General features: G+C 36.6%; 1 protein-coding gene across 1 annotated transcript in view; it reads right to left on the bottom strand.

Annotated features, from left to right (window-relative positions):
- Nucleotides 1-25,398, bottom strand: part of AKT3 (AKT serine/threonine kinase 3) — a 148,583-nt gene that overhangs the window by 16,128 nt on the left and 107,057 nt on the right. Inside the window, 4 exon segments of the mRNA XM_079298588.1 lie at nucleotides 2,183-2,270; nucleotides 4,927-5,138; nucleotides 21,199-21,327; nucleotides 23,133-23,255. Coding sequence (XP_079154714.1) covers nucleotides 2,183-2,270; nucleotides 4,927-5,138; nucleotides 21,199-21,327; nucleotides 23,133-23,255 — 552 coding nt within the window.

The following is a 25,398-nucleotide window of genomic DNA, read 5'->3' as shown; positions in this document are numbered from 1 at the left end:
TTTTTACTATGCAAATAATTATATCCAGTATCAATTTCATCAAGTGACCCAACTGCTGAAGACTCTACATCCAACAACAAACAGCAAGAGAAGCAAGCACAAAATAAACCTATTTAAAAATCAAATTTATTTGATGCTCTGAGTTATTTTAGAATACCAAAATACCTCAAAAATATTCATATAAGCATTCTAATGAACACACTTGATGAAAGTTCACTAACCTTATCATTATGTTTGAGGATTATATTTCAGAGCACAGCTCTGAAGTCTGCAGAGTGTAAGACTGTGTGTGCAGAAGGAACTACTGGATATTTTAACACGGCAAACAGCTTTGTAAGGAACAAATAGGAACACAAGTATTTTTAATTAAACAGGAAAGCACACTGTCAGAAGTCATTTTCATTACTTATTTTTCCATAAAGGACACACTATGTGCTAACACTGCACAAAAGCAATTCCTATGATCCTTGAAGTGAACTGTTCAACTGAGGAAATTCAGTTGATGTTTCACTGGCAAATTTAGTTTCTCAAAACAACAATGTCCAGAGTGAACAAAGAATGACTATAGAGCTTCTCTAGTCATAACACTCCAATAAGCCATATCCACTTCCACGAGCATAAAAGCGAAGTGCCAGCATTTATATCTTTTTATATGATTATACATTTTTTAAAAATCTGCAAAATCTCCTTTTATTTTTATAGCTTAAAAATATTTTGACTGAAACACATTTGCCATGTTCATTTGGAAAGAATCAATGCACAATCAATTAAGAGTATCTATATATTCTTAACTAAATACGATTCTGAGTGTAGAATTGAAAGTTCTATTTCTAATGTAAGATAATTAAGAAACGTTTTTCAAGCGAGCAGGAAAATGTAACAGCTTTCTTTTTCTCACCCACTCCTAGCACATTGCAATCCTATTGATTTTCGTGGTTTTTTTTCACTCTAGAAAGGTCCTCAACTTGTATTTTTAGATTTTATCCTCACAGTGCTTCTCTACAGTGTCCTTACATAACCACCCAGTGGTTGAGCTCATAAAGTAACCTGATTAATATACTTGCTCTGATTATTTATTGTAGAGTTTCTTGAAACATTGTGGTACTGCCAGGGAAAAATCACACTTGTATCAAGTAATTTCAGAGTACCATATTTTGTATCATCATACACAGGCTTTTATTTCAATTCCGGTATTTGTCGGAGAAGTTACCACACCAACAACCACACATTTTTAAAATTCCAGTTCAACAACAACTGAAAAAACAGTTTGTATCATTGACATTGTAGCATAAACATGTTCTGCTCAGTCGTATGTCTTCCATTTTTCTTTTATTTGAACAAAGCAAAAAGAAAAAAAAAAAGAGAAAAAACTATCTTTTAAAATTACGCAGCTCAACTGGCAGATTAACAATGTAAAACAGTTTGGGAAAAAAGAAAAGTCTTTATCAAAATAGAAAGGGTTTATAGCAACAAGTAAATTCTTACAGAAATACTGAGATAAAATCAGTTTCTGTATATAAAACAACTCAAGTTGAATTGAGTTTCACTCCCAAGTAAGATAAATTCATTTTCTAAAATAATTCCTGAAGTGTTGATCATTACAGAAACAGGACTAGGTTTGGAGAAAACTGTTCCAGTTGAATTCCCAGCACTTGCTTTCTCCACAAGCTGTTTGGGCTCACTGTTTTACCACTATTTTAATTTTCTTAGATATCTCTAAGTTTGAAAAAGGTTTCTGCTTATACACAAACAATCAGAAAGTAGATTTTTGCTCTGAGTTCTTACAACCACTTAATTTCTCTTTTTCATAAAACAACTTTTCACTAAAAGGCAGAAATAAAATGACAATTCAAGATCAACTATATTACATTTTTCATATTATTTTTAGTTATACATGCACTTTTCTCTTGAAAGCCAAGGAAGAAAAAAGGAAAAGGAAAAAATTTGGGCATTTACATAATAAAATATTTAGATTGGTTTGCAAATTTACTTGTGGTGAGCTGACAAATATTACCTGAAACACAAAGAGATACGTAAGTACACCTGTTCAGAATAATTATTAATTTTGTATTACACAAAAATTGCCAAGAAATAAATTACTAAGTCCAGAGAAGCAGCTCTATGGCTGTCAGTGGAAGCACCTTGCAGAAGCCGATTTTTCAGTGCCATATTAAAGACATACCTTTTTATCATATACATCTTGCCAGTTTACTCCAGCAAAGAAACTGTGACGCATGATTTCCTTTGCATCGTCTGGGCCTCCACCAAGTCTAAAGAGAGTAGGGGAAAAGGACATATTAAACTTTCATAGGGAGATAAAGTTATTGTTAGGGTTGGAAAAGTGACCATTTCTTTTTTACTATCTGGGAACAATTCTCACCCAATTAATATGAAGTTGCCACCTGCTTAATATGACTCTGGCCATCTTGAGAGAATTCACCAGAGTGGAAGCACCCGTGCCATGATCTCTTCTTTTTGATTATTCCAACTACAGTGTTCATTACTGTCCACAATGAGCTTTTTTAGGAATTCATTACTTTTAAAAATATACTTAAGTTTGGTTTGCTTGAAAGCCCAACTAATATCCTGGCACTATTAAAAACCCAATAACGGTAAAATAAAATTTTGCCAAGGACGTGCCGGGCACTGAATCAGCAATGACTTGTGCCTCATTTTTATATAGTGTTCACTGCTGTTGCATCTGGGTGCTGTAACAATTAACCAATTTCCATAAAATAGTCTCAATCTGAGTCAATTAGTATAAATTAATAATTGTAGGCCTGCTGAGAAGGGTATTTCAAGGCCATTGTAAATAACCACACTACTCACTGTGGCCCATAGCTTGCCAGAGCCAGACTCTGGTAAATCATCTTAGGAAGTGGATTTCACCTACTATGGGTGAACTTGTCCAAGGTGGTCTGAGCTCACAGAAGTGGTCACTGCTGCCAAAAGAGGAGTGTCATGCCCATACCTCTCTTCTCTCACTTGCATCTACAGAATCATTCCCACTTGATGACTGTGAGCAGAATCAGCTCCCTAACCTGGAGAAAAACTAACCCTGACATGAGAATAGAAGGGAGAACTGGTAGTTTTTTGTTACATCAGCAAGTCCACTTTGACTTGACAAGCTGAGTAACCTCCCCTAAGCTGCTAATGCTGTTTGAGAAATAACCCCACATCCAGGGATGGGAACCTCTGTCCTCAGCAGCACATTGACTTTCAGGGCTGCTCAGCTCTCATCTAACTTCTCCCTGAGACTGGGGATCTCAGTCTGGGAATTCTACTGCCCTAACAGAAGGAAGCTGCAGCAGAAAAAAAGCTACTCTTAGCTAAATAAGCAGACCATACATGTTAAATGTTAACAAGAACAGTGACAAAAACAGTGTGTGTTTCATTAAAAGGAACTGCTAAAGATATAAAGATATAAAAATTCTAAAGGCAAGCATTTAAGTAAGATAAATTCCAATCTAAAGCATTTATTGTAAGGAGGAATAATTTCTACAACCAAGAAAAAAGTCTGTTGGTTTGGTATTACCCTGCTGCCAAATTTCAAAAATATTCTGGACTACTACGTCAGTCTTGCAATAACTGAGTGTAAAGTTATTCTAATTTTCAAGCTGTATTCCTCCTTGTTTCTCAACTACTCATTGTAAAATTCTCTACATCTTGGCAAAACATGGCAGTTAGCCTTCAGTCTCCAGACTTCTCCCAATAGAGATATTCTCTCAATATCTTCTAGCTGCTTACAAAAAAGCTGAGTTGTGTCAATCTGTGTTCCTGCCCTATTTAGCATTAGCTAGCACAAGAACTTGAATATAAATAAGTTTCTAAATATAAGTCTGTAATAAACACTACTGCCTGCAAAGATTAATTACAAGAAAGCATCTTTTCAATTCTTGGTGGGTCAGAATGTTTGAAGGTTAAAAAGCATTAGGAGTTGCTACAGAAACAGTTTTACTCTACTCTGCCTGTATTTGGCTGGCTGGTCACAGTCTGCTTTTCCTGCATACAGTAAGTTCAGCTGGAGCAGACAAGCTGACCCCTTGTGCTGTCCTGCCTGCTGCACTTGGCTGCATCCAGACAAATCCCTTGGAGAAACACAAGTGTTTCAACAAGGCACTTTGTCCTGAGTGTACTCAAAACTTCTTGAGAACAACCAGCAGCTGAAGGAGGACTAGAGAAGAGAGTCTAGTCAGACTAGAGAAGCCCTAAAACATGTCAAGAATTATAAAGATATTGGGAGGAAAAAGGTACCTACAGATGAATCCCATTGGTTTTCAAAGTCAGAGATTTTAGAGCCATGGAAGACTGGACAGTGCTGGTCCAGTACTGGAGCCACTGGAAAATGGCTCTCCTGGGCAACAATCCCGGAGGGAAAAGCCACCACAAAAGGGCACAGATAGCAGTTAGGCGACATTTGCTTTCAAACTGCTCTCTTTAACGTTCACTCCAGTTGTATTTAACAAATTACTAGTTTAATGGTTCAATATGTGATTTATTTATGTGCCCCAATAAATGTAGCTGTCTGTGCGTGTCTCCTGTCATGATCACCAAGAACAAGTGCTACAGTCCCCGTGAGACAATGCAGTGACCTCAGGGTTAAGTTATACTGGGAAAAACAATTGAGATCTTCCCCTCTGTTCCAGTACACATCCTAAACCTGAGAAGACCCCTATGTTTGCTGTGAATGGTTTAAAAAGTTAGTCTTGCACAAGCTTTTCTTCTTCCTTTCCCTGGTTAAATTAATTTTGTAAATCGCTGCTGGACTGAAAGAATGGAAATCTCAGACTGTAGGGCTGTGTATGACCCTTTCCTGTGATTGACAGCTCCTTCAGCCAGGGAGACCAGGCACCACAGGCCTATTTTTATATTACCCAGCACAATTAGAGAATTTATTATACCTGTAGCACCAATTATTTCACTTACCTCTTATTTGGATCCTTTATCATAGGCCTGATAGTAGATTTTGCATCTGCAGACAGAGTTCGAGGAAATTTTATGTCCTCCATTAGTATCAGTTCAAAAAGTTTCTCATGATCTTGGTTGTAGAAGGGTAATCTTCCACACATCATCTCATACATGACAACACCTAATCCCCACCAGTCCACTGCACGACCATAGTCATTATCTTCTAACACCTGAGACAGAAACCAAAAGCATATTTAAGACAAACTATTTCATCCATCACCATTTCAGTCTGTTTGCTGCATCTCTATATGAATGTGTTTCTGAGATTTTATTTTCACAGTATGCTAAAAGGGTTCCCAGAACCTGACTCAAAACTGCAGCAATGACTCACACACCTGAGCTCACTGAAATTCCAGGCTTACCAGGCACTGCACTGCTAAAAGCAAAATTAAGAATTGACAATGACCTGCTCCAAACAATCATGACTTCTTTTTACCCTTTCCTATGTCCTCTACCAGGCCATTTATCTCACCCACAGCTTTAGGAAGAGACACTATCTACAGGTACTACATGGGCACTAATGCCTCAGAAGTGTGAAGCATCTGCTTGCTCAGTCACTTCCCTCTCTTTTACCCCACCTGTCCAAAGTTTCCAACTTAGAACCACCTTAATCTTATTAAGGCGGGTTTGGTTTCTTTATGATCTTTGTTTACATCAGGAGTCCTCGATGCCTTTCTCCTGCCAGTTTCATTACATTCCATTAAATAATGTGCCCATGCAAAAAAATAGGGCAGTGTTTACACAATACAGTGTTTACTACAAAAACTATGTTTTTAGTGTATTATGTAAACATGAAAACTGGTAAAGTTTATACAATTTACTAACATATCACCAATGTTGTGAACCTAAAAACAACTTATTCCACCGCCCTTCTCCCAGCAGTGCCAGAGAACTGGAATTAGAAATTTAGGCAGTGTGTCTTGACCTTAATGCACCTTCCTATTAAATTGCAGACATGGAGAAAACATAACAGCAGCATTCATCCATAAAAATCATAAGCAATAAGGAAATTGAAGGTTACTGAATATATAATTCAAATTTCTATTAATTTCTAGTAGATCGTGCCCCTTCAGATAAAAAAGATGAAACAGAAGTCAAGAAATCTTAAAACAGGAGGCACTGACTGTGCTTGTCAAATAGCAAATATTTGCTGCAGAAGAGCAGCAAAACCTTTAAACAAGAAACAAAAAGCCTTAGAACAATAATAAACAGAAAAGTCAAAGAAATGCAATAGAGTACAAATACATTACTAAAGAATGTAAAAAACTCTTTATAGAGAATGGCTACTGTATCATAGAAGGCAGATTCTGAAAGGCAGCCCTATGACTGACCAACAACAAACTAATCCTCAGAAAACAAAAAAACTTTTTACAACACAGACATGCAATCACCATCACAAAGAGCTCCTCCAGATTCAAACTGTAAGCAGACATACAGGAACACTCATTTAGATACCTGGTAGTAAAAATAAATCTTTCAGTCTTTAATGAATAAGGCAACCTCTGTAAGGTCAGAAATAACTTTATCCATAAGTAGATTATCTTGCAATTGTCTAAAATGGGTAATAAAGGGGTGCTGAGCTCATTTATCTGCCTCTCCTCTTGCTCCCCCAGTAAACCCAAGCCTGCTCTGAAGGATCTGGGATGTGCTGTTAGCAGAAGCAACATGCAGTCTGATCCAGTATGGCAATTTTGGAAATCCCACAGTAATTAATGTATTCATACTCCTACTTTTTGCTGTCCTTAAGGATTAGTAGTGGAAACATGATGAAAAGAAGTATATTAAAATCCTTCTTGTGTATATAAGATTAAAAATCATAAATATTAACACATTAACACATATGATTTACAACTGTGCCAAAACAAACAGACTCATTACATCACTGATATTTCCAAATAGAGGGTGAAATTTTGGAAAGTGTAAAATACAACAAATTATCTGAATAAGTACATATGACAAAACTAACTAAAATAACTCCTGCATTTTAAAATTAATTAAATGTTTATGAGTTGTAGCATATTGCAAGCTATTTGCTGAAAAACTGTATATGAAATCTGTGATGCTTGTCTTTAAATCACCATTTCTTCTGCCACAGAATAAAAGCATCATATATTTTTCTGCTATAGCTATAAGCACTGCTCCTGTTTTCACTCATCTGTACAGTTAGTCTTTTCTTTGGAAACTAGCAAAATAATAAAAATTGTGAGACACTGGTAGATTCATTTTATGAGTAAGCTGAGGTGTGGTTTGCATATGTGGTTTATAAAAGAAGGCAACAGGAAAATAAAACATTGTTCTCCCAACAAGGCAAATCACATGGCCAACAGCTAAAGCAAATTGTATTTGCAGCTTTACTTAATTTATGCAGGACTTTACCTAATAATAATAAAAAGTATGAACAACCTTTTGCTGCATTCCCACAACAGCAACAAAACAGTGGTATGAAGAAAGAGCCAAATGTGATTTTTTAACCTCTTTTTACATAAAATCATAAAAAAGCATAAAAGCTGGATTAACTGCCTCCCAAACCCGCATATCACCAGCCGGGTTCTCATCCCCAGCTGGCAAAACTGGCAGCTCTTTATTTTTGTTTAAATACCTGGTTTACAGCCAGCCAGACAAGCAAGAGCATCAAAATGGTTTCATTTAGGCAAAAGAAAAACAGCCTGAAAATAGTGTAAATAAAGCAAAATACATCTCACCTTATTCTAATATAAATGTAATAAAATTGTGCATAATGCATTCTCAGTGAAGATACACTATTATTTCCTTTAGGTAATTTCTAATCTTCATGGTGTTTAGAAACTCCAAGATTTGTAGACTGTGTCAAATCAATGGAAGTGAAGTGCTGGAGCCCAGCTCCTACATCCAAATCTATGCAGTTAGGGCAGGCATGAGAACATGTCTGTACACACTGCCCTAGCATCACAGAATCCTTTCCAAACAGTCCTTGGATTTGAGGGATTTGGTTTTAATTACACTGAACATAGGTCAAGAAAGCTTCAACTCAGTGCTAAAATGAACATGACATGCAACTGCAGGCCTTGCACCTACAAATAATTGAATCTTTTGCCCACCATGAAGTCAATACCTGCTTTCAGAAAAGTCTCCTTTGGTTGTAAGAAGTGATATTGCTGCCTCTCCAGCAGCTGTGGGATATCCCTGTATATGTGGGGTAGCAGTCTAAGCACACAGACAGACATAGACACTGTGCAAAGTCTGATCTCTTGGACTCTATATGCTGCCCTTAAGAGCTGCCTCCAGCAGTCAAATCCTGTCCCTTGCTATAAGGACCCACAAATCCATCTTTAAACAAATACCCTGGGCTGACAACCCAATCCCCTCATGGTCACAGCAGGACAGGCAGCGGGACCACTGAAATCATCACGGAGGGCACAAGGTCAACCACTCAGTATCTGCTGTAAAGCAATGTATTGCTATTTCTTGGCAGTACCACACAAGCATCACACAGAACTAAGGAGCACAGAAAGAGCACCCACACTGACTACATACTCAAGTCAGGCACATTTCCACACAGTAAAGATGGACTAACTTGTTTTCTTCCATAACATTTGTTTAAATAGTCAGATCATTCAGATTTGCGATTTCCCTTCCTTCATCCTCTTCACAAACATGGGGTGCTAAAATCCAAACCACCTTGCCAAGATCTAGGTGAGGTTTTAGGAGACAAGAGCACCAGCACAATGTGATGGCAGTGAGTGGATAACATTTGTAGTCATCCTCACCTGACATAATCACTGTACCCAAGTGACTTCCCATCACTGAGCAAAGCAGGTGGGCTGACTGCACCTCAGTCTGGATGACGCCACAGACCATGGGAAATAAAACTCAGAAATTTGCCATCACTTTTACAACTTGGGGAAATCTTACTCCATTTGTTTTCAGGGCTCTAGTTCAACAACTGCTTTTTCAGAGGCAGCGCCAGCCTAATTCAGGCTCTTGTTTCTGTTCTCTCACCACAGCTTCCTCTACCTTGTCAAAACTATGCAACACACTGTATCAGACAGTAGAAAAAAAATGGGGAAAAGGCTTCACCCTGGATTATTTTTTACCTGAATCAAGTTTTCTGACCTCAATTGTCATGTGAAGAGTCACAGTAGTACAAGTGAGAACATGGGCAGCATCGTGTGTGGCATTGCTGCAGAAGGAAATGCTTGCCAATCTCTGCCCCAAAGTTACACTGACACAGAAGTTACACTGGCTCTCCAGTGCTCTCTGCTCACACAGACAGCTGTGACAGCTGTGCTCACTTAGGGTGAAGATTAAGGCCCTGCTTCTCTTCCCAACCTGCATTTCTCTAAAGAACTCCAGCAGTATAACAGGGTTCCAAATTGGGCATAAACCCCTTGCTGCACTGAAACCACAAGAGTTTTTACAGCACTGTGGATCCTCTAACTCACACCTATGCCTGCAGTGCAAGGACACAGCCTGGGTTTATATGGCTGCTTTTAAAAACAGCTGCAGAGGTGCCACTGAAGCTTGTATTTTCCCTTCTTACATAAATATGCAAAAGGTTAAGTAACACACACACACTTTCTAACAAGCAAGAAACATTAGCCAGGCATCTGCTGCCAGGTATTTGCAGGTACTTTAGTGCTTTAATGGATCTTTTAGAGGCTTTGGACAACCTTAGAGCTTCAGCTAAAGGAGAGCTGTTTATTTACCTCAACATTTATTTGTATTGCAGTCAAAAGGCCACAGTACAAATTTAATATTTTTTAATTTACTGAGATAGCAGTAAACAAGGGAAAACAAAGTATTCTGTAGAGATTCCACTGTCTCTGCACAGCTTGGGGTTTCTGGAGAGTATTACTGGCAGTGACCAAGTGTACAACAGGATAGAGCTTTGTACACAGAGCAGACTGTAAAGCCCTACATATAAAATAAACAATTCAGTTCACAGACCAACCTTTGCCTTTGTGATGATTAAGACAACACAAACAGACTGCAGGACTGCTAAAATCACAGCAATTCAATTGTGTTTTTCCCTCACACGTAATAATCCATTTTGTTGGCAAGTAAGTACAGATCAATGAAGAAAAATACTCTTGTATTTACATTTATTGACAAAAAAAAAAGCACTGTCTTCTCTATCTTATCTATTCCCCAATGCTGAGAAGCCCACTGTCTTGTGATTGAAAAAAAGATTGTTACTATCACTGGAAATTTTCTCTTTCCTAGAAATTGAACCCCACAGAAACGACTTTTTCCTTTATTTCACCATTGGCTGTAGATTTTAATCTTTAGGTTTATTAGTCAATACATCTCCAAGTCCTTTGCTTTACACATCATTCCCTTAAGAGCCTAACATACAGTCAAGAGAATGTGATGTCCATTTAATTTTACTGGGAAAATTAGTGAAAATATATCCTTTATTATCTTTATTGCTTCAGTAGCTAAGAGGTGAAAGGTGTTTTTGGAGACAACGGCTTGAGACACGTCTGCAAACTCCTATTTACAAGGGCTTGGGAGACATAGGAAGCAGATAGCTGAATGCCAGAGAGAAGTTGGTACACACACAAGCAATTCTTTTACAAGTTTCTGTGAAAACAAATATTTTTTAGGAGGTCCAGCAGTACAACAGGTGACATCTGTGACCATCTTAAGTCAGTCACTTCCACTTGCCCTAGGTGGAAACTAGAATTCTCCTATACTTTACTAACCACAGAACACTGAACAAGGTGTGACTGCCTCAGACAATCTAAGCTCAATGCAGAAAATCCCTTAATCCTGTCTTTATTGCATTTTCTTGAAATATAACATCCCTGATGAGCAGTGCCTGGAAGATTTTTGGTTGTACAGAAGAAATTCACACCATCATGAGCTGTATTTCCCCACACACCTCTAAATGGTAATTAATTTCTGCAACTTCTAGACTCTGCAAACACAGACAAATTTAGCAGTCACCTTGAGCATGAAAGCCTAAAATTCATTGTCAATCCTGTACAAAGGGTTTCCAGCACTGGGTCTTATCTCTAAAACTGCAATATCAAAATATTTGACTCACACTTTGTGCTTGCTAATCAAGGCAACTTACTGGAAAAGCCATTACATTTTTGACCTAGTCATGTTTCTCCTAATCCATTAGATATAGACCTTCAGACAGGACATTAGAAATAGCTTGTTGCTCAATCAATAATTTTGACAGAACAGATGGGAAAACATTTAAACATCTAAACAAACTGTCTGCACACCTATGTTGTGAAAGAAAACTGAGAACTTGGATACACCAATGTACTGTTAATTTCAGGGGGGAAGAACTGTTTTCAATTAACCTTACAGTTCAGGTGGAGTGTATGTTCCTCAGGCATCCCTGGTAACCCTTCACACATTTTTATTGCAATAGTTGTTGGTCTGTTAACAAATATTCACCCACGTATTCTTCAACAGAAGTTAAAAAGTATATTTGCTAGAACTTTCTATCAATTGTGGTAACAACTACAACAATGAGAAAGTTTACAATGTAACACAAACAAAGGTAATATACACTTCCTTACAGACATAGACTTTTACCCAGATATATGAAAATCCATCCTGCAGAAGGGTATATTTACCAAAAATCGTACAATTCAGTTACTATACTAACTGTATCTTGGTATGAAAAGGGAAGTGTTGCTGCATCAATAGTGAAAAAAAGCAAAAAGACACTTGAATGAATGCTTACTGGTTTTATTATACACACCTGAAAAGACAAAATGTCAAGGTTATAGAAACCCTAGGAAATGGACAGCTGAGATTTTCCACTGCTTTAATTTTTGAAGGTAGTTTCTCACCATTTTATATGTAGTTTGCACTTTTCTTTGACTTCTGGCCCTAATGTAAACTATCTTCCCATTATATTTTTGTATTTAAGATCTTTCCCATTTCACCTAGCTTTTTGTTATGTACTCTTAAAATACATAGCAAACTAAACCAATTTTTTTTTCCATTTGTTGGCATATGTGCTGTATCAGAAACAGTATCTTCTGGGATAAATGTGAACTAAGAAAAGCTTCCTAGGGTAAAGAGCATGCAGTACTAATTAATGCATTTAACCTCCTAGAAGAGACAGACTTCAGTAGAATTCAAAATTAAAAAGAAAAGAAAAGAAAAGAAAAGAAAAGAAAAGAAAAGAAAAGAAAAGAAAAGAAAAGAAAAGAAAAGAAAAGAAAAGAAAAGAAAAGAAAAGAAAAGAAAAGAAAAGAAAAGAAAAGAAAAGAAAAGAAAAGAAAAGAAAAGAAAAGAAAAGAAAAGAAAAGAAAAGAAAAGAAAAGAAAAGAAAAGAAAAGAAAAGAAAAGAAAAGAAAAGAAAAGAAAAGAAAAGAGTAGGTAAGTTACTGCACATGAAAAAGAGTATTCTAACAAGGGCTGTAAGAAATCAATGGTAAAACTGGGGGGGAAAAGCCAAGAAAATAACCACACTGCATTAAAAAGACCCATCAAAAGATACTTTTCCTAGAAGAGCAGCAAATAAAAGCAAAATATCATTTCAGTCTACAAAAAGATGGCACTTGCCTCTCATAACTCTACCATTAGAAGAAAATCTGCAGACCTGTTCATATCTGTATTAATTATCACTGCACTTACAGCAGTCTCTAAAACATACACTGCCCTAAGATGCAAGGTGTAAGAAGTAACAAATAATGATAATACTGTGATATGTCTTTGTTGTTGCTCTTTCTTCCTGAAATTACTTTGAATATTTACTGATGTTAAATGGCATTTCTTCAGCTTTTGTTTATGCTCCATTACTCTCAGAAAAACTAAATGCTTTTGGTGAGATGGAAATAATGTTTGTATTGATTAAATGAAAATTAATGAAAAAGTTTCAAGCAATGTTATTGAGAGTCTTTATAAGAATTGTCATACTTGTTTTATGAAAAAATGTGTTTTATTAGAAAATTGCTCTCTGCTTTAAAGTTGTGGTTTGAGAGCAAAAGTTTGTTTATGGGCAGTCCTGAGCTAACCTGTTTTCTAGTAATATGTTTGTTTTATTATTTTTGAATATTTGTTGCAACTTTTCCCTTGAGAAGTGGACATATTGTATGTGGACAACTGATTTTTGTGACTGGTGAGATTACCCAGGTAGCAATGAAAATGCAAATTCTATTACATTATTGGTTATCTTCTTGCAGGAGAAAGTCAAATTTTTGTGCTAATTTATCTGATGTTGCAACAATTCCTCTGTCTGTGTAACAAAGCAATGCTTTCCTACCCTCATCTAAATGCTGCCCGGGTTTTGATCTTGGTACCAGTTATTGCCAATAAATGATGTTCTGCTCTTGTCCACCTTTCATCATTTTCATCTCAGGGACCCACTGGCAATACCAAGCTGATAAAAGTGCTCAAATTCAGGTCACCAGCATTTTTGATGACTTAGGATCATAAGATGACAGAAAGTGGGACACTAAAACATGGTAAGTGGTAACTACACAGAAAAAAGACCAAATTTGAATTTTCATGAGATCCAAGCATTTCAAGGTAGAAAAATTTATTGCATTTTCATTTCCTCAATGAAAAAAAATAATCTGGGGTTTGGAACTCTAGTGTAAAGAGAAAATTCCATATTGTCAATCTCCCATAAATCAGAAGGGAAAATATTTTCAGGCAGAGATGCTATTCCTCCTCAACCCCCCTTCACTGGTCCTCACCCAGAAACAAAATGTTGCCAAATATACAACAGACAGCTGTTCAAGAGCACAAGCCAACACTAAACCACTCTTCCACAGGTAAAATAAATTCTATTGTGCCTCTGCTAAGAATCAGATTATGCATGAAGCATCTAGGTAAACACAGACAAAATAAATTTCAACTGTCCTTCTGAAGCCAAAAGAAAAATCAGTTAAGCAAAACACAACAGCATAACTCCATTGTTCAGATACTCAGCAAACTAACTGTTCTTTCAAGAAAATGAGAACAGGTTATCAGCAGTTGAGGCTTTTTGGTTTTTATGCAAAGCATTCTGCCTGACCAGGACACAGTAACGCCCCATATTGTAAATTAAGACAAACACCTACTGAAAAACTGAAAAAGAAAAAATAATTATGCCATCAATGTTGGCAGAAGACTTGGCAATTAATATTCATCAGATTATTTTATTAGTTTATGGAATTATTTTATTTTATTTTTTATTATTTTATGGAATAAAATAAATCTCATCACTTAAACTTTTTCAAAGGAACTTCAACTTTTTTTTTAATATAACTCAATAAATATGAATGTTGAGACTTCATTAAATTAATGCAAATGAATAAGCAAATCTTCAGCCCTTAGTAGGGTGCATCCTTAGATGGAGTCCAACAAAAGATGATTTTAGATTTTTTTTTATTAGACCTTCTCTATTTACTTAGTATTACATTTGCCTGTATGAGAAAGGGGTAATGCTGCCTGTTACAGATTAGCTCTGGTCCTACAGATATCCTCATTACACATGTAATTTATTTACCATTACAATAAGAAGGTTAAAAGCTTCCAGTGACATCAGAAGAAAAATATTATCATAACCTGTAACACTGCCAATGTATTACTATAAAGAATGACCTTTTTGACAGCATTCTTTGAGCATGGAACACAATTGATTTGAATTCATCATTTTAAAAGAAAGAAAGAATAAAACCACCACTCTTCTAAGTCTGGCTGTTAAAAATTAATGTTTTATCCTTGCACAAAACAACAATATGCAACACACTTTGCTAAACATATATTGAACATTTATAGGTTCCATTTCTTTTTATCAGTAAAGTTTTGGATTGAGTTTTTTTCTCGGGGGGGTAGTGGGGAGGGCACTCGATTTTGTTCATTCTAACTTGGCGATCAAAGAATTTTTATTTTTACACTATTACAGAAGTGCATTTTTCTAGGTTTCCAAAACCACCTTATTCAACCTTCCCCATCTGTCACCATCTGCTTCTTTTTAGCATGTACTTTTTGTGTGATCACATAAGCATGTGAAAAATAACTAACATTCAGATGATTGTCTGCTGGTACATTTGAGGACTGGGCATAATAAAAGTGAACTGCCAAAACGTACTTAACACTTCTAATTTTGTTGGGTCTTGCATGTAAGCTACATTTGATTTTCAAACTGTTTTACAGTTGGAAAGTTGATCAGGTACTCTAACTCAACAGTAAAACTGAGACTACATAATTAGCTCAGCACTAAAAAGATTGTATTGAAAGGGAGGAACAAAACCCAGAAATGTATCCACACAAGTTCACACATCCCTCTTGACTGAGTCTGTCTGCACAATGTTGCCTGAGGCACAGGATAAGATGCTGCAAGCAGCTGACTTCTGGCCAGTCACAGCCTGTGTCTTCTCTCCAAGCTACAAGGGAGAAAGATAAAGGACCCTCATATTTACAAGGGTGTAGGAAATCTCATAGAAAATGTGTGGAGAAGCAAAGACACTGAGCTGAGGGTAGAAATGCATAGAAATACAATGCAAATCCTTAACTATGCAGCAGATACTGCTTCTAGCTTTAGGTGAAAAATAATTGGAAAATTCCATCATGCCACAAAAGCTGAATGATGGAGGTGTCTGCTTCCAGGACTCTATCATGCTATGACACAGCATTTCTGCTTGTAAATGCACTTCTCCATACAGTTTTCACAGGAAAAGAACAAAACAACACTAAAGCTGGAGAAACAAGCTTACCTCCAATCCTCTAAAAATACATTAACCTCACTTTATGAGAATTTCACACAGAAATCTTCTCTATCATTTTAGAGTAACATTACTACCTATCAGGTCCTCAGTAAAACCATATGAACCAGAACATCAGTATGTTTTTATCAATGCAGACAACTTGGTAGAATGTCTTCTTATCCATTCTCTAAAGAAAGGGTTAATCTTAAAGAAAGTGAACAAAATAAAAAGAAGCACAATAAAAACAAGAACTTCCCCTAGATAAACCCTAACAATCAATCTTCCATTAGTACTTACTAGAGGCAACAAAATAGGAGTCAGAACTTGCCCTCTAGAGCACAATGGAAAACTGAAGTGAACACAAAGTTTCTTTTCCATTGTCTCTTTTTTTTCCCAAGTCTTGGAAGTTCACACTGGTCTTAAAATCTTTTGAAGCATATTCATGTTGCAACACCTTAACAGCAACCTTCCCTTAATTTATGCCCTTTCCACAAATTTCCATTTTCCATCCAGTAGTTCTAGAGGTGGAAAATAATGGCACATACCTATTATTTATAAAAAGTTGTACAGAATTTCAAAAAGCACATTACTTTGATGCCTCAATTACCTTCAAATGAAATTTAACAGAAAAGGAGATAAAAAAGAAATTGCATAAGTCACTACAAAAATTATTCTGTCCTTCAGTTCCTCTATATTCCTACCCAAACAACTCTTCAGCAAGCTTCTCTTCAGTTTTACATTGCTCAACAATTCCTCCTGCCATTTGTGTCTCCCTGCAACACATCTTCTCAGTTCCTACTTAGAAAAGATTAACAAAATAACATAATCCTCTTTAGTCCAAACTCTCTTTCCTGCCCAAAATCACCTTTTTCTCCATAAGAAAAATCTTCTAATCTCTAACCTGTGTTTTCTGATCTATCAATCTACCTGTGGCATTCATTGCATTCATTTCCTTTCCCTATTAGCTTCCCTACTATCCTCCTTTAGTGTACTCAAATTCTTTTCCCTACCCCTTAAGAAAAGGGAAAAAGGGGGAAGAGGGAGAAAAAGGGGAAAAGAGAGAAGAAGGGAAAGAGGCTTCAGCTGTACTACCAATGTAGTAGTTCATTTTCTCTGTAGTAGTGAGCTGGCTTTAACATCCTCACCTTTGCTCATCTCTCTCAACTGGCCTGCCTCAGTTTACCCACAACGCTGACTGCTTTCATCAAGCTGCTTGCAAACCAGTGCCTTGCTGCTTCTCCCAACACTTTAAAGAGCTCTTTTAACACTGGCATTGCATCTTCTATCTGCATTAAAATCCCTGTCAGGAACAATGCTTTGTCATGATGCCTGCAAAAACTGGAAACATCCATTCCTGTTGTTAGCCCGTGTCAGTGCCTTTCAGTAGTTCCCTCTCTGCCTACACACATAGCACTTAGTTTCAACTCATATCAGACAAGCTATGTGGTAGATCATCATAGATCATCACTCCAAAGTATTTACCAGACTGCCTTTGGCAAATATCCTGATCCAATCCAAGCAGGTGTTAAAAGAATAAAAGAAAAGTATAGCTGCACAAGTGACAAAATGCTTTTTCTGACACTATTGTCAACTTCTTGTAATCTGTATGAACCACAACACACTTAGAAAATTCATTTCAATTCCTGAAAACATGGAAGAAGTGTGGGTTTTCTTGTTATAAGCATGCCTGCTTTCCCTTGCTGAAATTCAGTGACTGAATTTTGATGGCCAGGTTCTAGATTATATCAAAGCCATATCCCCCCCAGAAGGAACAGCTATAAGTAAAAAATTACATGAAGTGTGAGAAGAGACAGCAGATACCTCTTGATAAAAGAGTTCTATCCTTCAGTCTTCTGAGAAAAAACTCAGGGAAATAATTGATTACACATGATCTCTCTCACTCCCATTTTTAAAAGAACAATCACTAAAAAAATACTGGCCAAATAAGCATTGTATAACTGATCTTAATATTTCTTTAATCCTCACTGGTCTTATTTTAAAGTAAATTATAGGACATGCACATCTTCTCCTGTCTAGGGGTAAAGGCTATGAATCTGTTTCTTCTTACTTCATTGTCGCTTACCTCTGAGTGACTGCAACTGCATAAGCTATATTGAAATAGTTTGCTTTCTATATAAAATGCAATAGTTCTTATAGGAATGTATCCATCTATTCTGTACCTGTGAACCATTTTTTACATATTCATCCACCTAATCTGTACTTTTATGCCAATAAAACTTTACAATATCCTTCCATTTCCCTGTTATTAGACTAGACCTACACATCATAGATCATTCACATCTTTTAAGAGTCATTTGAATGACATCCATGAAGTTCCTTTACAGACTTGTTCAGAGTCAAAAAACTTCTGTTATTAGAAAGATTTAAAACTTCAAAAGTAATTTCTGGTATTTAAAACTTGTCTCTCCCATGACACCAAAACTTGGTAACACATTTGACTGCTCTCCTATAACAGACTGTGCACTTAGTCCTAAGAACCTGAACTGAAATACAGAGATCCAGAAACTGTTCTCTCACCCAAGAAAACATCTTTATAAATTATCAGACCACAAAGAAATTTTACTTCTCTGCCCAAGTAGCTTCATTTCCTGAACGTTCTAGTAAAGGAAGTCTGCACCAGTCTATATCTTTATTAGCAGGTCTCGTTCTTGACAATCAACTCAGAACTATCAAAATCCAAACTGCTTTCAAAAGACTCACAGGTATATTTACAAGTACTTTCTCAGTTTCATTCTTTCTTTTTAAAGTGATGCTTCCTGTAAAAGATAGATAGTTCTGTCCTGCCTTTACCACTCTAAAACTGCAAAAGAAGCATTTAAAAAAAAAGAAAAAATCAAGCATACATCTGTGTTACCTACATGGGACCACAATTCATCTTTTTCTGATTGGATTATGAATAAATTCTGACACCACAATGATCCCCAATGTGAGAGCTTACTTTGAAGAACAACGGAAACAGACTTCTAAGAAACAGTCTCTTTGTCCTGAAACACTACTGAGAAATTGTAACATATTTTATACCTTTCAAATGGGGAATGCCACAGATTCTTACAGCAGAGGGAATTATTAACTATTACCACTACACTTAAACACACACAAAAAAATTAGGCTTGTGTTAGTTCTACTGCAGATAAGGGTAATTTCACTATTATACAACCAAATTATTCTCAAAAAACGACATAATTTCACCAAAAAAAAGTTACTTGCTCATTTTTCAATAAGTGTGACAAATGTACATCTGTACTGTTAACAAATATAAGCCCTGCTATCTGGCAGTGGCAACTATTTCCTTCCTAGAGGACGTGTTCATACCCTGCTGTATTTTATGCTCAGCACACAGTGATGCAAGACAAACACAGTCAATGCTATTTTAATTTCCCTTAAAACATAGAAAACTGGTGTTGGATAACAGGGAAGAGTTAGGAGAGGAGAATAGAAAGGGAATGCACCTATGGACCACTTAGCCAGAAGCCCTGCACACCCTGAACAGCTCAGTGTGTGGTGAAGGTATACATTAACTTCCATGTAAGTTTCTCAAATGATAAATCAGTGGTGGTCCAGAATTCTACCTCCACAGATGAAAATTGACTCTAACCTGGCAAACTCATTACAGGTTTTTTCCTGTGACACATCACCCATTTGATCTCTGCATTTTTCTGGATCTCCTAATTATCTACACAGCCAGTGTCAGGTCCTATACGAGAGGTCAGATCCTATCTATGTGAGTTTAAAGAGTCCTTTCAACAGAGTTTCAGAAGGACTATTTTGATCTCAGAAGCATAAGGTCTGTGAGGAAAATGCAGGAACAGGTAGGCTTATCAAGACTAATTCTGAAATTGCCTTGAGCATTCTGTATCAATACCTTCACCTCGAGGAAAGGTGTCATGGAAGGAGGAAATACACCTTCATCTGTCTTAATTACTTCCCTCTTACTGTTGGAAGCATCTGCAACCTAATTTTTGTAAAAAGATGGAATAGTGAGCAGGACTCTATGCCTCAAACAATGGTGCAAAAGGCATTGGGAAAACCAAGTTTGGAACTGAAACCACAATTACTACAAAAGGAAATGTTAAGTCAATTTTCAGGCTGGACCCACCAGTGCAATGTTCCTGGTCAGCTGCCTCCTGTGGTGGCTCTTAAAAATACTAATATTTCCTTTACTGTTGGAGAAAGAATGTATCAAAAGGTCTTGATATCATCCACAATGGGTTCAGTAACTCTACCTACCATATTGACTTATAGTCAGCTATTAGCAGTTACAATTTTCTCTGTGATTGCAAACTGAAACAGACTTTAAGAGATTTAGAAAGACTCTCAAACCCACATATCTAGCCATCCTAAAATCTTAATTTTCATCCAGGTCTATCCAGAAGGTGATGTGTACCTGTTTCATTGACAGTCCTAAATTTCAAGGATTAGAATAAAAAACAAAATGCAATCAAAATTCCTTGTTGAAACAGGTTCCAGGGCTTGTGGCTGCTGCTCAGGATTCAGTGCTGCTGAAAATAAGAGAATGAAGACCTATGTCTAATCAGTGCCTCCTCCCTTTAAACTAAGGCATGTTGTTCTTCAAAGATAACACATAGCAACAAGACTTTATTGTAGTGCAAAGTTGCTGCAAGAGGTGGGAAATCCCTCTGAAAACTCTTTCAAACTTTCTTCAACTAAATGGTAGGACTGAAGGGCCTTTTAAAGCCCTTTAGGTTGACTAGAAAGTTATCTCAGTATGAGGTGTGCACTATGTCAATTAGAAATTTTGAATGCTGACAAGAGCGGAAATAAGGGCTAATTCAGCATCCACAGAATTCTTAGCATTAAGTAAAAAATTAGGCTGCCTTTCATATCAGTACTGGAGTTGTATTTGGTAGCCTCTGAGGAGAGATAGAGAGACATTTCCGAGTAGCACAACCAGCACTGTTAACTGAAGCCAGGCAGAGCAAAACCACAAGGGGAACCAGACATCAATGTCTTGATGTCCATCTTTTTATCAACCCTTGAGGAGTGTGGTGCTCGGCACCCTTGAGTGCCAGCTAATGGAAAGATGAAGTGCTATACTCTGGGATGCCACTTGTGCTTACATAGTAGGAAACAGCCAGTTTTGGTGCAATTCTGAGGTTGATACACTCAACAGCTTGCAGCAGAAATACCTAAAATTTCAACTCCCTCTCCCTGCAATCAGGGAACTCTCATAAAACCCATCAAACTCAGTACCCTCCTATTCCCCCTCGCCTCCACTGAGGCTATATAAATGCTAGTTACACAGCTCAGTTAAGCAGGATCATATGTTCCAAGTGACAGACAGATGGAAGATTATTTTTGAAGAAATCATCGGAAGATAAAAACTTTAACAGAGGAAGGCAAACATGAGAAGGAAAATGCACGTTAGAGGCCTTTTTAAACTCCAAGAAGCAGAGCATCAATATATATACAATCACCAAAGAATAGCAGTACATTCCATTCTGAACAAGAGCTACAGAGTATTAATCAGGCAGACTGTCAGTCTAAAATTAAATGGAACAGAAACACTTCATACAGTATTATAAGAAAATATTCTAAGCCATACCTCGGGTGCCAGGTATTCTGGAGTACCACAGAATGTTTTCATAGTTGCTGCGTCTGTGATTCCTTCTTTGCAAAGTCCAAAATCTGTAATTTTTATGTGTCCATCTTTATCCAACATTAGATTTTCTAACTGTGTGTTGGGGAGAAAAATATTCCCTTAGTATTTTTTAACAGGACAGATGGATGTATTACATCAATTTTGTAAAAAAGTACTTATTCCTTGCAATAGAACGTAATTAATTTGTAATTTTGTAAAAATACAACATCTACTATATTACAACACTTAACAGTGTTTACTGCCACAAGTTACATAATTAGTCAATACTTTAAAACAGTATACAATAGTAAATCTCAAGTCAATTACTTCAATTTCCTCTAATATGACAGCCACTGACCATACCTTTTATGTTCTATACTGTCATGCAACAGTCTGTATCCATAAATCCTTTAAATACTTCCAACTTCCAGAACCTTTTAAATAATAGACAGAACTGGGGATAGGGCAGCTACTGATTAAAAAAACCCTGAGGTAAATTCCTCCTTGTTTACTTGCAAAGGACACTTCTTAAATTGTAAATATTACCTCTGCACACTTTGCATTGCTTTGTAAATATAAGATCCTTGTTTTGAAATGTGAAAACATTCAGAATAATGGATAATACCACTTTCCCAAAAGTTTTTAATTAGCTGTACTTAAAATACAGATAGAACTGAAATTAAGGAAAACATTCTGAACAGCTTTTCTCAACAGAAAATAGTTTGGTTTTTAACAAATTACAAGAACAATCATAAAACAATCATAGTGCTGTCATTCTAAGTCAGCATAAAGCCTGAAATACAATCAAAGGTATAGATTTCCTGTTGAGTCTAAGTGTGTCACAAAGAAAATGCAAAGTAGACAACACAAGAAATAGAAGATTAATGATGTCAAACTCCTCTTTCCTCACTATTTAAAATTCAAATAAAAAACTATCACCTATCATTCCTTGACCAGACAACGCTAAATTTTCACAGGATTTCACTGCATTTCACATTATTACAACATTTTCTGCTACAACCAGGTAGTTCAGTATTTTGTCTTCTGTTTGCCACCCTGAGCAGAACTTGCCTACCATTGCCTCCCTCTCCTCAGTTCTGTACAAAGGATTGCATGAATGAATTCCACTAGTGTGCATGTAAAACAGGAAAGCACAATTGCCTGTACATGAAATTAAAGGCTTGACAGAGAAATGAAATTGTCTCATCATGGACTTTAGAGGTTCCTCCTACACAAGTTAGAAAATGCTTCTGTTGAAAACAGAGGGTTTTTTTCCATAGAGCATGGCCATAGTGTGTGACAGAGTACCTGGAGCAACAGACTACCAGGCAAGTGTATACACTGGCAAATATAAAACAAACTGCATTCCAATAACAGGAACCTTTCCTGAGATACAAAAGACAAAATAATTTTGAAATCAATGCTGAAGTAAATTCTTTTTCTGCTGAAGCATTCTGAATTCTTTTGAATGTTTCCAATGCATACAGAAACAGCTCTTTGCTGAGATAAAAATAACGCAGTCACAGTTTTCCAATTCACCCCTTCCCTTGTTTGGGGATGTAGAGAATTGTATTTGTGATTAGTGCTGAGATCTAAGTCAACTTCTAAGTAACAGGGCAGGGGGTAGGGAGCACGAGGATCAGAAGTCTGAATCTCCTTCAAGTGTTGTTACTACAGTATCCTGTTTCATTTTATAATCACCTTAAAGTCAGGGAATGTACCCATCTAGAGATTACTATATCAAACAACTTCCTCCAGCACACACAGAACTTAAAACTGACACAATTTTTTTTTCCCCATTAACTCTGAATAGTGCAACTTTATAATTACTTTGTGTTTGTCCCCATAGTATCTGCAAAAACAAAAATTTGATTACTTTTTTTTCTGTCTTTTTTTACCTTGAGATCACGGTACACAATCTTCCCAGAATGCAGATAGTCCAGGGCAGAGACAATTTCTGCACCATAGAAGCGTGTGCGGTCCTCTGAGAACACCCGCTCTCTCGACAAATGGAAAAACAGCTGCAGGGTAAACAGCAGGGACAGGATTGTAATAATTACTGATTTAGTGGGGGAAATTAACACAAACATAAAACACCTCTCATCACCATATTGTGATGATAGATAGTGTACTCTCAGTGGACACTCAGCACTCTTAGACAGCAGCTGGCTTATCTTTTCCAGGTTTCCAAAGGGAGAAAGCGAGCTGTTAAATCAGCGTTTTAATCAATATACCAATCTTGTTTAAGGCATTCTGCTTGCTACTCATTTAACCTTCAGTTACCAGAGGAAAAAAAAAAATAAGTACGCAACAGCATCATTCTGTACTTCTCCCTCTGCTACCTCCTCAGATTTTTGCTTTAAGCCACTGAGAAATATCACTAAAATGTATAGATTTTGGTTCTACTTCATGTTTTTCAGTACTTTAGTAACTTCTCTTTGAACTGAAAAAGATCTAGTTCTTAACAGACTTGGACTGAGTGGGAACTGGCACTTGACAAACCACACATTCATTATGCTAACAGTAGTAGCCACTAGAAAAACCAAATCCACAATGCTTAGGGCTTATAAAAACAAATCTATGTACTTAGTGTATTTCTTTGCTACAATGTAAATATTTGTTTGGGTGTTTTGTCTCTTCTTTAATACTTTTTAAGTAACAGCACTTTGCAGGCACTTTAAAGTCTTTCAGCACAAAATAACAGTCATTATGTATTGCCAGTAATTTCAGCTGCAATGAAAAAGTGTAAGATAAAGCTCTGTAAGGTTGTCAGTATCTTAATGGATAAAACATTGCCCTCAGAACCTAGAAAAACATCTAAAAAAGCACATTTTACCCATTCAATTTTCTAAAATGGTGAGTTTTAATTACTGTTTAAAGCAAGTTTGGGTAATTCCTCAAGCAAAGATTAGTGAGTATATTTCTGTATTCTCCTTAAGATCAAATCAGCCATGTTACAATGTTTTTAGCTTCACCAGAGAAGCTAACACTCAACAAAATAGAAATAAAAAATGTTATAATTCATAAATTAAACATAGACAGTGAAATCTACAGCAACTGTGCATGCAGATTTGGTGTTAGTTTTTTATTTTTTGCTGTTTAAAGTATCAAGTAGATAAAAATTCTGAAATGGCAAGATAGGTTAAAAAAAACCCCAAAAGCTAATCAAAAAGAAGTAATCAATGATGTGCTTAGTCTGTCTTTATCACATCCTACTTTATGCCTTAGAAAATCTACACTATTCACATGGCACAGAAGTTTAGGAATTGCTGCAGCTATTTTCAGTAGGTGAACTTCTGGATGTGGCACTTGGGGAAGGGTTTAGGGGCAATTCTGGTGGTGCTGGGTTGATGGCTGGACTAAATAATATTGAAGGTTGCTTCAAACCTTGATAATTCGGTGACTTTTTAAAGCATAATTAAAAAGACTGCTATGAACTAGAAGCCAGTTTCTTCTCTGAGAGTTGTAATTCATAATGATAGGTTTATCACTTTTATCTTAGCCTAAACAAAATTTTGGAAGCATAGATCTGTATAAGCAGAGATTTCACAGAATACAGAAACTGCACTATGATTTTTAAAAAATATTTTAAATTTTGTTCATTGTATCTGGATTCCCCTTGCACTTCTTTTCCAGTGCTCAAGACACCCTGTATAAAATTGGCAAAGCTGCATGACAAGGAGGATCTTTATTTTGCAGGTGTGTCTGTTGCTCCTGTGCTCACCTGCCCAGGCACCAGTCCCTGGTGGGACAGGAGCCCTCTCTGCAGTGACTTGCTCTCTGCACTGATGGCTGCCTAGTGGCCAGTGCAATCACAAGACCCATTCACACTAAGCAACCAATCCATGAAATGCCTCATCTATTAAGAAATTGAGAAAAAAACCAAATACATTTCCCAATTTGTGTGGTCCTACATTTCTGCAGTATTTAAATAGAAAACAAAGACTGCTAAATAGAATTTCAATCACATAAAGCAAAACACAAAATTGATGTAATTTATGCCTTTATGTCCGTTTCGTGGTCTCTTTCATTAATGAGCTAGTGCTACTCATTTCTAAGAGTGATTTCTTTGTTTCGTTTTGATGGATTAAAAGTAATTAAAAATACAGGTCAACACTGAAAATTTGTAACTTCCACTCAAGCCGACATTTCATATCTACACTA

Source organism: Erithacus rubecula, assembly GCF_903797595.1.
Source record: "Erithacus rubecula genome assembly, chromosome: 2".
Classification (NCBI taxonomy): Eukaryota; Metazoa; Chordata; class Aves; order Passeriformes; family Muscicapidae; genus Erithacus; species Erithacus rubecula.
Note: the sequence above shows the minus strand (reverse complement) of the source record. Positions and strands in the feature narration are given on the sequence as shown.